This window comes from Saccopteryx bilineata, chromosome 1 (assembly GCF_036850765.1).
Source record: "Saccopteryx bilineata isolate mSacBil1 chromosome 1, mSacBil1_pri_phased_curated, whole genome shotgun sequence".
NCBI lineage: Eukaryota > Metazoa > Chordata > Mammalia > Chiroptera > Emballonuridae > Saccopteryx > Saccopteryx bilineata.
Window position 1 is genome coordinate 399475180 of NC_089490.1, and position 14781 is coordinate 399489960.

At 55.8% G+C, this 14781-nt stretch overlaps 1 protein-coding gene across 3 annotated transcripts; it reads right to left on the reverse strand.

The window, feature by feature from the left end:
• RASGRP2 (RAS guanyl releasing protein 2) lies at positions 1 to 12344 on the reverse strand. Of its 3 annotated transcripts, XM_066251940.1 has the most exons (16): positions 12237 to 12344; positions 11528 to 11630; positions 11022 to 11084; positions 10587 to 10718; positions 9711 to 9861; positions 9340 to 9513; positions 9072 to 9188; positions 7741 to 8022; positions 6895 to 6972; positions 6548 to 6670; positions 6168 to 6283; positions 2304 to 2445; positions 1798 to 1834; positions 1258 to 1434; positions 357 to 420; positions 1 to 201 (listed from the first exon to the last, which is right to left on the reverse strand). In XM_066251940.1, exons 1-15 carry the CDS (start codon positions 12307 to 12309, stop codon positions 362 to 364), a joined length of 1827 nt encoding a protein of 608 aa, XP_066108037.1. In that variant the 5' UTR covers positions 12310 to 12344; the 3' UTR covers positions 1 to 201; positions 357 to 361. The 3 variants fall into 3 exon arrangements, with proteins under 3 accessions (XP_066108037.1, XP_066108036.1, XP_066108033.1); XM_066251939.1 differs by lacking the exon at positions 11528 to 11630 and having other exon boundaries at positions 11022 to 11078; positions 12237 to 12326; XM_066251936.1 differs by lacking the exons at positions 11022 to 11084; positions 11528 to 11630; positions 12237 to 12344 and having other exon boundaries at positions 9072 to 9185; positions 10587 to 10710.
• Between the last annotated feature and the right edge of the window lie 2437 nt (positions 12345 to 14781).

Sequence of the window (14781 nt, forward strand, 5' to 3'; positions counted from 1 at the left end):
ATTCCTGGAAAATACAAATATTCACAAGAGTCTGTACAACCTTCAGAACACTAGCCCTGGCCCTGCCCTCAGCCGCATGCCACCCTCATGCCACCCGCATGCCCCACCCCCAGCCCCAGCCTGCTGCCCTGGCACCCAGGCTCCCTGCTCTGGTCTGGGTCTCTTCTCCAAGGCAGGCGTGAGTGCTTGATCCAGTCACAGCTGGGAAGAGAAAAACAGAGATGGTGACGAAGATCCTGCCGCAGAAAGGAGGAATCGCCCTGCCAGGGCCATTTGTACAGAGTGCCTCTTTCCCTGACCCACCCTGCCCCGGCCCTCAGTGGGGAGGCCCTGGCACAAGCTGGGGGAGGACTCACCATCATTACAAGTGGATATCAAACACTCCATCCTCCACCATCTGTACCTCCTCCTCTCGGATCTCTGGGGGGCAGGGGGGGTCGCAAAATCAACTGGGTCCCTCCCTACCCCGCCCCCACGCACAGGAGGCACTCAGCCCCATTCCAGACGCGGACCCATCCACTGAAAATCAATTCACTGAATGACCGAACGGCCCAATTTTGAAGCTCTTTTTCTAGCTTTTTGTTTCACCGCAGCTTTTCCGCAGCCACAGATGTGTCAGCGCCGTTTGCTTAAATGTCAATTTTGTGTGTGTTTCACATTTTAGACCCCAGCACTACTGGAAGGCTCGATGCAAATGGTTTTATCTTTTCTATTTTTGAGAACTTATGCCAGTCCAAACGGTTGTGGTCAACTGCCCTAGACCCCAGTTTAACATAGCTGCTCAGACTGCCCTCAGCAAAATAATCGTTTAAGGAATTGTCATTCAGCAAACTGACCTAAAACCACTAAAGACCCCAAGAAAGCTGCCAGGAGATTTTCGGGGTAAAGGACTTAGAATTCTCAGAATGGCCTCCAGAGCAGCCAAAAGGAAAATTTAAGTAAAGAGCTCACATAACTCCCTCTCTTATCCGCTGTCAACCCCCCCAACAAAATAAGAACGTAACTGGAATCTTAAAACTTCTTTCATTTTTATTCTTCTTTACATATTAAAGTCTCTCTCCTCCTCAGCCTCAGAGGGTCGAGGGTTCCCTGGTCACCTTCCGGCACCCTTAGCAGTCCAACCCTCTTTGCTGCCCCAGGAAAACCCAAGAATTACAAACTCTGATATGGTTTCCACCCTGGATACGTTAAGACTTGGCCGCAATGACCCTGCCTCCCTCCCTCCCCGGGCCAGTACAGAATGAGACCCCTCCTTACCTGGAGGCCGGGAGCCTCGCCTGCCGGGGCGGGGCAGGGAGAAGCTGAAGGCTCGGTGGTGGGTATGTGTGGGTGAAGGTGAGGGTGTGCACCCCTCCAGGCTCACGCTCTGGGCCCGGCGCCGGCACTCCACTGACAGGCGATCTTTGCACTGCTTGTGGCAGTTCACACCACATGCTGGGGGAGGCAGATGAGGGGCCCAGCCAAAGCCACTGGTCAGAACACCCTCCATTCCATTCTCCAGGCCTGCAGTCTCCCCAGGTTCCGCTGCTCCTGAGCAGCTGTCCCACCAAAACAAAATTCTCCTTCCAAAGTGCTCTCTCTTTATCCTACTTGCCATTCTATGCCCTCTCAAAGTTTTCTGTTCCTGGGCAGCTGCCTCACCAAAATAAAAGCCCTTCCCATATAATTATCATGCCTCTCTGGCTCTGAAGTACCTCACTTCTTTGCAACAGCCCCACCAATATAAGAATCCCTACCCAAATAGTAACTATTCCAAAAAAAAAACCTCAGCCGGGCAACCCTGCCATTTCATCTCACCTCGGCATTTGAGGCCCTGCTTGTAGATGCCCAGGATCTGAAATAGAGGAGAGGGCCGTGCTGGGGGTGGAGGGATTTAGAGGTGATCCAGGCGTCCCCAAACTACGGCCCGCGGGCTGCAAATGCGGCCCCCTCAGACCATTTATCCAGCCCCCACTGCACTTCTGGAAGGGGCACCTCTTTCATTGGTGGTCAGTGAGAGGACCACTGTATTTGGCAGCCCTCCAATGGTCTGAGGGACAGTGAACTGGCCCCCTGTGTAAAAAGTTTGGAGACCCCTGCAGGGCGGAGACTGGGACTGACCCTGTCTGAGGCCTTAGGCGTTAGGGTTGGATGCAGAGCAGCAAGAGAAGAGGCAGGTGAAATTAATGAGGTTTGCCAGGGCTGAGAGGTGAGCCGGCTCCGGCAGGGGCGGGGCCGAAAGAATGAACACTGAAGGGCGCAGGTGGGAGGGAACAGGGCTGGAGGGGTGTGGCTTGAGGCGGGAATGGTGCGGGGGCTCTCACCAGGGCCTTGCAGTGGCGGCAGGCAACAGGACGCAAGGAGTTGCTCTCATGGAAGTTGTGTACGAAGCCCATGCGGCCGCCCAACACAGAGCTGGAGCGGAGGAAGTAGGAGATCATCTCCTCCCTGCTGATGCAGCCATCCCTGTCGGGGGAGGTTGAGCACCTCAGTTTGAGCCCTCCCCAGGACCACCCACCACCCACTTATCCTATCCCACTGGGGAAAAAAACCCTACCAAATAAAAGGGTCTCACCCAACTCCTGGTTTGGACCCCTGGTGCAGGGAAGAGAAAGAACACTAGACTGAAGTCAAGCAGATGTAGTGGCTACAGCTAACTAGTTGTGCGGTCTTGGGCAAGTCACTTCTCCTGGGTTTCCCCCCAGAAGAATGGGGATTATAATTCCTGCCCTGCCCACTTCCTAGAGTTGGTGTGGAAACTCACAGAACTGTGCAACTTGCCCCTGGGGTTATCAGCCCGTTTCCCACACTGAGCTCTGGCAAACACCAGTTCACAGCCAGGAGAATTAAAGAGCTCTCTGATGAGTTCTGGGGCCAGGAACTCTGGCATAATCCTGCCAGAAAGACACCTGTAATCAATATTTCCCCATTATCCAGGGCTTTCCGCAGAACCACTTTATCACCTAGTCCCATATTTTAGAAAAACAGTGAGCATGTGCTCTGGAGATAGACCTCCATTCAAATTCCCACTCCACTACCTCCTGGCTGTGTGACCTGGAGCGGGTTAATCTCCCTGTGCCTCAGTTTCCTCTTCTGTACACGAGGGTAATGATAGTTCCTAACATCTCGGGGTGGAGGAGGGGTTGTGAGGAGTAAATGAGATACTGCACGTGAACTATTTACTACAGTGTCTGTTTAGTTCAGGGGTCGGGAACTCCTTTGGCTGAGAGAACCATGAACACCACATATTTTAAAATGTAATTCCGTGAGAGCCATACAACGACCCATGTACATTACGCATTATCCAATAAAAATTTGGTGTTGTCCCAGAGAACAGCTGTGATTGGCTCCAGCCACCCACAACCATGAACATGAGCGGTAGGAAATGAATGGATTGTAATACATGAGAATGTTTTATATTTTTAACGTTATTATTTTTTTTATTAAAGATTTGTCTGCGAGCCAGATGCAGCTATCAAAAGTCACATCTGGCTCGTGAGTCATAGGTTCCCGACCCCTGGTTTAGTTAATAGGTCCTGGGCTACCCAGGGCTATTTCTGTCGAGGCTGGTTTTTGCTAGTTTTTTGTAGCTGGGGCTCCATGATGTGATCAGGGGGGGGGGGTTCTTCAAATCAATGGGGTATTGAGACAACTGGCTAGTTAGAAAAAAATATAAGCTTGGATTCCTACTTCACACTGTGCGTAAAAACTAAACACCCACTGAATTGAGAACACTAATGTAAAAACCAAAAATCATCAAAGTATCTGAAAAGGTATAAAGAGAATAACTTTGTAATCTTGAGGACACGAGGACCTTTCTACATATAACACAAATGCAAGAAGCCATAAAGGAAAGACTGACATACTGAGTGCACAAAATTTTTTAAAATTTTATATGGGAAAAGACAACATAAATGACAGACTGGAAGAAAATATTTGCAAAACACATTCAACAGCAAAGGGTTAATCCATTAACAGAGAGTCTAAAAATCAATAAGAAAAAGACCAACAAACCCAGTTGAATAACGGACAAAGACTATGAACAGGCAATTATCAGAAGAAATATAAGTAGCCAATAAACATATAAAAAGATATCCTACCCCCACTAGTATTAAAGAAATGTGCATTTAACCAAGACACCATTTGCCAATTAGACTGGCAAAATTGTAAGGCTTTTTATAGATTCCACTGTTGGCAAGGAAGTTGGGAAATGGGCACTGGTTTGCTGCTGATGGGGGTGCAAGCTGGCACAACCTTGCCTGAGGTCATTTTGGCAGTCTCTCTCCTAATTTAGAATGTGCATATCTTTTGATTCAATTATCCCACTTCCAGGAATTTCTCCTGCGGAAACAGTAGCCTGAGTCCATCGCTACAAAGATGCGCACAGCAGCCTGGTGTATATTAATAGCAGAAACTGGGCACAATCTACACATCCATCAGCAGGAGACGGCGAGGTAGATGACACCCAGCCTCAGCACGGAACACTCTGAAGCTGTTCTAAAGAATGAGGCAGTTCCACATGAATCGTTGTGGAGAGATGGCCAGGATAAAGGTTTAAGTGGGAAACAAAAGGAAAAAAAGCAAGGCATGCAGTTCTGTCAAGACAGTGACTAAAAAAAAAAAAAAAAAAAAAAAAAAAACACCCAAAAACTGAAAACCCTACTGCCACAAATACCTAGGTGCTGGTTAAAATATATCAAAAATTGTTTTAAATCGCTTCTCGGCCTTTTGGTTAAGATCAAGTGTAAAAATTTCTTTAAATATGGCTCTGGCCAGTTGGCTCAGTAGTAAAGCGTCGGCCCGGCGTGGCAATGTCCTGGGTTCGATTCCTGGGCAGGGTACACAGAAGTGCCCACCTGCTTCTCCTCCCCTCCACCCCTCGTTTCTCTCTCACGCTCTCTCTCTCTCTCTCACTCTCTTGCTCTCTCACTCTCCTCCTCCTGCAACCATGGCTTAATTGGAGCGAGTTTGTCCTGGGCACTGATGGCTCCATGGCCTTCACCTCAGGTGCTAAGAAGAGCTCAGTTGCTGAGCAACGAAGCAACACCCCAGATGGACAGAGCATCACCCCCTAGTGGGCTTGCTGGGTGAATCCTGGTTGTGGGCATGCAGGAGTCTGTCTCCACATTCCCTTCTCTCACTGAATTTAAAAAAAAAAATCTTTAAATAGGTGAGTTTGCAGGAAAGAAATAGATACCCTCAAGCCAAAGGAGGAGCTTCAAGCTGAGGCAGTGAGTCAGGGTGGGGCCGGACCCTACAGCTGCCCCAGGAGGGGTTGCTGGTCTCCCTCCTGGTGAACCAGATGTTGGGTTTTTTTGTTTGTTTGTTTGTTTGTTTTTTTGTATTTTTCCGAAGCCAGAAACGGGGAGGCAGTCCGACAGACTCCCGCATGCGCCTAACCGGAATCCACCAGGGGGCGATGCTCTGCCCATCCGGGGCATCGCTCTGTTGAGACCAGAGCCATTCTAGCACCTAAGGCAGAGGCCACAGAGCCATCCTCAATGCCCGGGCCAACTTTGCTCCAATGGAGCCTTGGCTGCAGGAGGGGAAGAGAGAGACAGAGAGGAAGGAGAGGGGGAGGGGTAGAGAAGCAGATGGGCGCCTCTCCTGTGTGCCCTGGCCGGGAATCGAACCCGGGACTCCTGCACGCCGGGCCGATGCTCTACCGCTGAGCCAACCGGCCAGGGCTTATAACTTTTAATTGGAATTTTGTCTGCTCAGCAAACCAGGGGTATAAACATTGTTGCAAGGGGCACGTTTAACCTACCTCAGACAACCAGCTGTTTGTCCAAATTATCAGCTTGTGAATTGTTGATAAAAGCAAGTGGGTGCTGCTAATTACAGGCCTTTCTTATCTATTCATTAAAACAGGCTACCCAGGAGTTCAGCTTGCCCACACTTTTTGCCAGCTGTGAACTCCACAAATAAAATGGCATTTGTGTAGCAACAGTCCCCAGGCCACAGTCCTTGTAAGATGCAGGTGGAGCCCCCATCTGTCTGAATGAGCGAGACAGCCCTGTGCCTCCGCGGCCAGCTGCCTCCCCCCCAGATAGGAGCACCTTCCCACATTAGTAGCTTTCTTTGCTGAGATCATCTGGTCCAATGGCATGATCTTGCACAGGAGGAAACTGAAACCCAAGGGGAAGCGAGCTTGCCTTCCCTCTCCCCCAGCCCCCAGGCCTCCTCACTGGTTCTGGTCGAGGTCCCCAAAGGCGCTGAGGTAAGGGAAGTTCCCACGGATGATCTGGAACTCTTCCTGTGAGATGTGGCCATCCCCATCGACGTCAAAGTTCCGGAACACAGACTGGGGGACACAGAAGGACACACAGGGCAGGAGAATAAAAGGAACATCAGCCCCATTCTGCCCACACTCTCAGCCTGTGTTTGAAGGGTGTCTCAGATGTGAGCAGCTGCCCATTTCTCCCACCACCGCTCTGTCCCGTACCCCCATGCCTTCTGGAGACTGAGTGCTGGCCCTTGAACTTGGCATTGGCGGTGATTCCTGGCAAAACCAGTCCTGATGGACCACTCTGGACCTCAGGCTTCAGAGCCACTGCCAGTGTCTCACCTCCACCATTTTCTCAATGTGTTCCACCATGAGTGCCTGATCCAGCTTGGGTTTGGCAGCCGAAGTCCATTCCTCCAGCACTGGGGCCCGGGGAGGTGGGGTGCAGCTCGTGGGACTGGTTGGCTGTGGGAATGAATGGTCAGGCCTGAGGGAGGGCCGGAGCTGAGCAGGCCCAGGATGCAGGGGAGCAAGGGGAGAAACCCTGGGGCTAAGGGAGTGGGCACGCAGGCAGGATGGGCGAGGCAGCACAAAGAGCTCCTCCTGCCCTCACAGCCTGGGCGTCCTAGGAGGAGCAGCGGGAAGGGAAGAGGACGGGCAGGGTGGGGAAGAGGAACGCTCTTCCTCACCGAGGACTTGGAGCGTGGCTCCCGCTGCAGGGACAGCTGGTAGAGCTCATCCTCCGTCTGATACTGATCCAGAGACACCTGTGACACAACAATGTGATCACACCCACTGGCCTTGCTGCTTTCAGAAGCCCACTGCTCAGGGCCCAGGTCACAGGTCCACGTGGAGAGCGCAGTGTGGCCCCAAGCCCAGGCCAGAAGCTAGACTTCGAGCACTGGCCAGCGTAGAACACACCCCAGCAGCCACATGCCAGCCGAGCACACAGACCAGAACCCCAGCTTGCCCCTAAACCTTGAGCACAATGCAGTGCCAAGATCTCAGCCAGGAAGGTCGGAACCCGGCCAAGAGCCCTGAAACTCACCCCCAACCTAGAACCCAACCCAGCATCCAGAATCCAGCTCAGATTTCACCCCTGATCCAAGTCCAGAGCCCAGGAACAACTAAGAATTCACTCCAAACCCAAAACCGAAGCCTAGCCCAATGTCTAGAACCTGGTCCAGATCTAGACTAGAACCTAATTCCCGCCAAGTCCAAGTTCAAGCCCGGAACCTCAGAGCTCAGCACCATGTTTAGAAATCACCCTTGCACCCAGAATCCAGGCTTGGTCCGAAAACTTGAACACAACCCATTGCTAGGAACTCAACCTGAGGCCCACACGCCAGCCTGGAGATCAGACCTCAGTCCGCAGTCCTACCCGGAGCCTGGGACCCATCTCAGAGTTGACTCCAAACCAGGAGCCCAGGTGAAACTTAGTCCTTTGACCAAAACCAGGAATCCAAGGCCCTACCTGTAGCCATGTGTAAACCCAGAACTAGGTGTGGTTGTCAAGCCTGCTGATGGCCCCTCACCGTGAGCAGGCTCAGCAGGTCAGGGTTCGCCTGCACTGGGGGCCGAAGGCTGGTCACCATGGCCAGCTCCTCCAAGATGCTGAAGAGCTGCTTCATCTTGGCCCCATTAAGTCGGGTCCGGGCAGGGTCCAGCCAGTCAGGCAGTGCCAGCTGCAGGGCCACCAAGTCCTTGAGGTGCACACCCAGGATGGGGAAACGGAAGCCCACACAGGCCGCCAGCCGCCGCCGATAGTTGCCGTAGTTGCCAGTGGCCGTCACTAGTTCCATCAGACCTTCCCAGAGCTGCGGGGCAAAGGGCAGAGGGTCACACACATACACACACCACTGGCTCAATCATCCTCCCCACTCAGCCCTAGAAACATGGGAGAGGATGAGGGTCAGAGTCGGGGAGGAGTAAAAAGTCAAAATCGTCCCTCACTGTCCCCCAACACTGGCTCCTTAGCCAGTGGTCAGAGTTCACAGGTCATGAGTTCAAGGGGACACTCACTGCCAAGTACTGCACCTCTACACGAGGCCTGGCCACAGATGATCAACATTTAACAGGAGAAGAAACTGAGGCTCAGGGAAGAAGCAAAGGCAGCACAGGAAAATAATTAGAAGAATGTTCTTAGTTAGGTGTGTCGTTCATAACAGCCCAAACTGGGAAAACCCCAACTATCCAACAGTAGATACAGAAATTGGAGTGGACTTACAATAAAATATCATACAAGAATGGAAATCAATGAACAACTGCTCCACATAACAGAATGTATGCATGAAAGAAGATATAAAGTAATATTAACGACCTAATTCTATTCATAGAAAGTTCAAAAACAGGCAACAACAAGCCACATAGTTTTGGGGTACATGCACAGGTGGTAAAGCTATAAAGAAAAGCAAGGTCATTATTGTTATGAAAGTCATGACATTGGTTACCTCTGACAGGGAGGGAGTTAGGCTCTAAGGTGCTGGGAGCTTCGGGGGCTGGCAATGCTCTATTTCTTGACCTGGGTGGTGGTTACACAGGGGTTTTCTTTATGATTTTTCTTTAAACTGTATATATGTTTTATTTACTTTTCTACGTATATATCATATATGTCACCCGATATGTTAAACAAAACAAGAGGAGAAAACACAAGCTTTGGAGTCAGACAGGTCTGTGAGCGCCCACTTTGCCACTTCCATTGTGTAAGCTGTTCATCTCTCCGAGCCTCAGTTTCCCCATCTGTCAAATGAGAGCAGGAGTGCCCAGCCCAGGGCTCACTGCTGTAGGTTCCCCAGGAAGCCAGACCTGGGAAGGTCTGTCCCCGGCCTTGACAAGGCCGCTCCCCTGACCCCCCGGTCCCAGGCACCTTGATGGTCTCAGGGCTAACGTGGCTGTGGGTGTCCTTGAGGCGCGAGATGGAGCTGTGGCTCAGGCCCCCGACTACCGCCATCAGTGTGTTGAAGTTCTGCAGCTGCAGCAGCTTCTAGGGGACAAAGGGGGCAGGGGAGTCACTGAACGAGCCTGGAACTTGGCCCAGCCATTCTGACAAGGAGGCAGCGAGTTCATGGAAAGGAGGAACCCAGCCAGACTGGCAATTGGAGAGGTAGGTGAAGGGGCAGGAGAAGGCCAGGCACCTCTGCCACGTGAACGAAGTGTGTGATGACCAGGGCCCGCTGTGGGGCTGTGGGCTTGCTGAGAATCATGAGCTGCACCCACTGCGAGACACTGTTGAAAAGGGAGATGAATCGCTCCAGGACAGGGTTATCCACTGTGCAGCCGTGAGTCACAAAACTGTGATAGTCCTGGAACTGGGGGTGGGAGCAGCCTCAGGGCCCTGTGAGCCACTCCCCTCACCCAAGGCCACTCCTCACCCTCCAGGTATCCTTGGTGCTTCCACTAAAGGCACCCATGCACCCTGTGACCCCACCTACCCCAGGGACCCTGTCCCTTCTGGGCCCCCAGCCCCGGCCTGCACCCCACCCGACCGAAGGCCCTCGGGCCACACCAGGATCTTGCAGAAGGAGCGATACTCCAGGTAGGTGAGATGCTCTGCCAGCTCCATGGGCTCCAGGTGGTCAAACAACAGGGACATCTTGCGCTTTTTCTGTTCTACAGGGTTCCGCTGAGTCACCTGCCGCTTCCACTTGTAGGTGGGGCTGGGGTGGGGGGGCAAGGGCAGTGAGCCCTTTGCAGGAGATGCCCACACTCACGCAAATCCGCCACTCAAGCTGACCGAGGACCTAGTCCCAGAACTCCCGCAGCCTCCCCTCCATCATGCGCTCCACACCCAGTTACGGAAGACGAACTCTGTACCGGGCACTGAGCTAGATAGACACTGGGGGGGTACAGAGATGAGCGACACATGGTTCCTGGCCCCCGAGGAGCTCACAGGCTACTGAAGGAGACAGACACAGAAACAAACAATTACAGAACTGTGTGGCGTGTGTACAGGTCTTTGCACAAAGTGCCACATGGGAACAGAGGAGGGAACAACAAATTTTGCCCTGGAAAAGCCTGGCCCACACACTCCACACTTGAGCTGGGTGTGATAACACAGAGAGGCAAGGGGAATACAGCAGAGCATTGTGATGGGAGAGGACGCAGGGCTGGAAAATGGTGAGCGGCCCCCTGTGACTGCGGGATGGGGGGAGCTGCCCCGTGTGACCACAGGATGGGGGGGTAGGCCGTGGAAGATGAGGCAGGATGCCATGAGGGACCTTAGTCCCCAGCCAAGACATTTTTAAGGTGACAGAGAACCACAGAAGGTTTTGAAGCAAGAGAGTGACATGACCCTCACTCATTCAATTCAACAAACATTTATTAAGCGCAGATGGTGTAATATGCCCACCGCCCCCCCTGCCCCCGAGCTCCCCCCACGCACACACTCTCGATGTCGATGAGACTGCTATGCCTGCGGTTCCCTTCCTGGTCCAGCAGAGCCTTCAGTTCCTTGATCTGTTCAGCGAGCTCATGGTTCAGGTCAAACTCTGCCGGGAATGCTGAGATCCAGTACCTGCAACGCAGAGGGAATCACCAAAGGCAGCCCTCCCCCACCCCGCCTGGTACTGCAGTTCCCCATAAAGGGGGAAAGCACCTCCAACCGTGGTTCCCCCTGTCCTAACTCTGTCCTCCCTCCCCCCAACTTGAACAGATCGGAAAATCCAGAGCAGGCCCAGAAAGGGGCAGGCCTGTGACAGCACTGCCACCATAGACAGAGCCCGGGGTAAACCCACATAACTAACTCCTTCAGGCCAGTGGGAAGACAGAGAAGGAAGCAGAGGAGGGAGGGGACAGTGCTCCAAGAGGGAAGACTCACCTGACCAGATGGCATGTCTTCACCTGCAGCGAACTGGAGTTGTCCTTGCGGGATTGTCTGTAGGTGGAAGCGTTAAGGAAAACCAGGCTGCAGCCTAATCCTAGAAAGAGGTGGGGGCGGGGGAGGCGGGGGGAGGGGCTGGTTCTAGTAGAAATGTTGGGGGCAGCATCTGGGGCAAGGGCAGGGCCCAGATCCAAGCTCTGGAAAGAGGCTGAAGGGAGAGATGAGGGGTGAGCTTCAGGAGGGTGGGTAAGAGGTAAGGGAGTTAGGTTCTGGGACTAGCGGACAGCCTGGTTTCTGGGAGAGGCAAGAAGCAGACTGAGGTGGCAGAAGGGAACTGTCCGACACGGTAGGGAGCGGGAAGGCAAGGCCTAGGTGGGGTGACAGTCAGGGGCGGGGCCAAGCCTGAATTGTGGGATGCTGTAGGGGCCCTGGGCCCAGCCCGAGGCTCGGGGCTCGCCTGGGTTCTCGGTCTGCACGGGCTCTGGCAAGGCCGCAAAGGATATATGTGGAGCAGCTTTGCCGCCAGCTGAGAGGAAGGGATGTACCAGGGGTGCATCATGAGGAACATGCGCACCAGCTGCGGGTCCCGCACCTTCCCGGAGTCATCTAATCCGAGGGGGCCAAGAGAAGCCTGTGACTCTTCGTCCAGCAGCCATGGTCCCTAAACCCTACCCCTCAGTCCAACGGGTATCTGACCCCCCACCCATCTCCTGTTTCCTCAGGATTTCACAACCAGGAGGTGGAGTTGGGAGCGCTATAAGGCAGGATCCGAGGAACTGCAGGGGGGAGCGTCTGAGTTGGCCCATCGTCCGGAGGGGAACCAGCTGGGGCGGAAGGAGCCTGGGTTCCCCGGGGTCAAGAATCCAGAGGTCATTTCCTGAGTGCTTGGGGGAAGGGGCACCCCTTCACCAGATAAACCGCCCCGCATCAGCCGGAAACAGCTCCCAGGCCGGAGATAGAGAGTTCCTCCGGATTCCCGGGGGGGGGGGGGCGGCAGATAATGCTCCCCGTGTGTCAGAGTCAGAGGATCCCGTCCCTGCCTTCAAAATTGGCATACTAGGGAAGGGAAATATTTGATCTTTTCGAAGCGTGGAGATCTCTCCTACGATGAAGAGGCTTTCGTTAAAGAGGATGCAGGATGCGGAGCTGAGTGGGTCAGGGTTCAAGCTCCCAGCTGGGCTCAGGCTGGGTGTATACTCCGGTGCCACTCACCGAAGGCTTCGATGCAGCCGCGAAGCAGCTCCTCCACCGTGCAGCCCTTGTCCAAGTCTAGGGTGCTCGCCATGGCCGCCGGCGCGAGTAGGCTAGGCCAAGCTGCGCTCTGGGAGCCTCCCACGGGGCTCGGACCGGACCCCTGTCCCGAGAGAGGTAGAGTGGGAGTCGGCGGAGGCGCGGGCTGGGGGCTGGGGGAGCTGTGGGTGGGCAGGAACGGGGCGGGGCAGGCACGCCCCCTGCTGGGCAGGGGCGGAGTCGTAGGCTGCGGCCGCTCCCGGGGTTAAACGGTCTGGCCCGAGATGGTGCAACCCACCAGTTGGGAAACCCACTGGCCGAGAGACTTCCGGCCCACCCCGGGAGTCGCCAGAGGGCCAAGGGACTCTCTGGCTAAGGGGACGAGCCAGGATTCCAGGGGTCCGATCGGTGCCTCAGCCTCATGTATGCCCTCTTCTCCTCGCGCCCTCTCCCCAGAAGCACCTGCAGCAACCGCAGCTCGGATCTGCGCCCCGCTCGCTTCCCTTCCTCCACAGACTCCCTTCCCCCGCAGGGTTATTTTGGGAACCCAGAGCCTGAGGGGACCTCGGAGGAATTTCTCTCTGGGATAGGAGGAGGGAGGAACCCAGGCGTCCTGCCCGCTTCGCTCCCTCCCGGGCTCCCGGGAAGGAGAGGCGGAGCTGTAGCGGTCCCCAGGGGCTTGCCCTTGGGGAAGCGGACAGGAGTAGAAAGGAACATTCCTAGGGCGGGGGTAGGGGTGGGGGGAGCCCGCTGCGGCCCCGAGGCGTCAGCGGGAAGCCTGAGCCTGGGAAAAGCGCGCTCCCTAGCCACCTCCTCCGGGAAGGCCCCAGGGGTTCCTGCGTAGCCTCTTCGCCAGCCATCCTACCCAGCCTCCTTACCCATACTGCACAGTCGAACTGTGAGCGTACACACTGGCCTGCCACGGTCGGACACACAGAGTAGGGTGCACAGAAGGGGGCGCCATTGCCGTGGGGGCTGGAGAGTGCCTGTGTGACTCCACCAGCAACTCCAGCACGCACCCAGTCAGGGACACTCATTCTGTCACCGAGGACAGGGACCCACAATGGGGTGCAGGATGCCCCGGCTCACATACACCGGGCCTCAGGCATTTGCCTCTCATCCTACGTGTCGCACACACAATGGCACCCACACCCTGCGCACACCTAGAACCCTCGGGCACACATACGCAGCTCTCTACCTCAGAATGCAAACGCACAGATGGGGCTGGCTCTCGGACCCTCTGCTCACTGGAGACAGGCCAGCCTGGAGTTTCTCAGCTGGGGCTGCGCTGACATCCGCACACGTGTGCACACACGCCAGACAGTGCTCCTACATGCATGTACACTCTCCCAATACGCACACACCCCCGTGGCTGCGCGCACACGCCCATTCCACCACCGCCCCTTCATCCACGGTCCAGGGCCAGCCCTGAGGCCAAACACCCTAACGCCCCCTCACCCCGCCCTCCTCATCGCGGGCCACCGACAGAGCTTTGCGCCACGGAAAAGGTACCGCGACCCTATACGTACACCCTCGGGCAGGGGAGGGGCGCCGGGGGCTCCTCCACGGAGTTCTCTGGCGGACTTTCCATAGAAGCCACCCAAAGCCATCTTCTCCTGACTCTGCCACTTCCTTGCTGTGTGACCTTGAAAGTCACTTGGCCTCTCGGAGCCTCAATTTTTTCATATGTCAAATGGGGAATCCGCGGGAAAAAAGTCCCACTGAGACGTGGCTGGGAAGGGCCGAGTGCGCCACGATACCACCCCCTCCGGCAGGTTGTCCAGGGCGTCTCAGCTGTCTCTGCAGCTCTTCCCTACCCCCGACCACGGCCGCAGACTCCGCACCCACCAACCCGACCGCCGCCCTAGGGAGCCCCTAGGGGCCAGGCCCTCCTCTGCGCGGTGCCCCGCCCGCGCACAGTGCACTCACTCTTGGGACCCACGGCAAGGAGTCTGCACCCGGCCCGGGAGGCGCCACCACCGTACTCTCCTGCCCGCCCGCCGCGCTGCGGCTGCGGCTCCCGCCCGCTCTCGGCGCTGTGGCCCAGCTCCCCACCGCCCCGCCCCCGTGCCGCGGCCTCCCCCTCCCCTCCCCGCCCCTGCGCGGGGCTCGGCACCGCAGCTGCGCCTCCCCCACTGGGGATCCCTCTCGCCCCGCACGCGGCAGTCCCTGCGGCAGCTTAACCCCTCCCCTGCCGCGCCGCCCAAAGACCGAGGAGGCGTGCGAGGGGCTGCGCCACTGGCTGCGCCGCGGGTGGGCGAGCAGAGTTCAGACCGCGCCAGACACGGAGGGGAGCTCAAAACCAAGGGCCCTCCCTCCCCACCCCAGACGCCCCCGTGCCCCCCGCCCTGCCTGCTGTTGGGCAGAGGAAGCCGGGAGGGGCAGGAAGCGGACTGCGGTGGGGAAGGGGCGCCCCGCCCAGCCCCCGGCCCGGGTTCCTGTTTTCGAGACAAACCGTTCCCACGGGGCTACCCCGACCCGGGGCCGAACGTCTTCCTGCTGGCAGCGGGGGGCTCAGGCCTGGTGG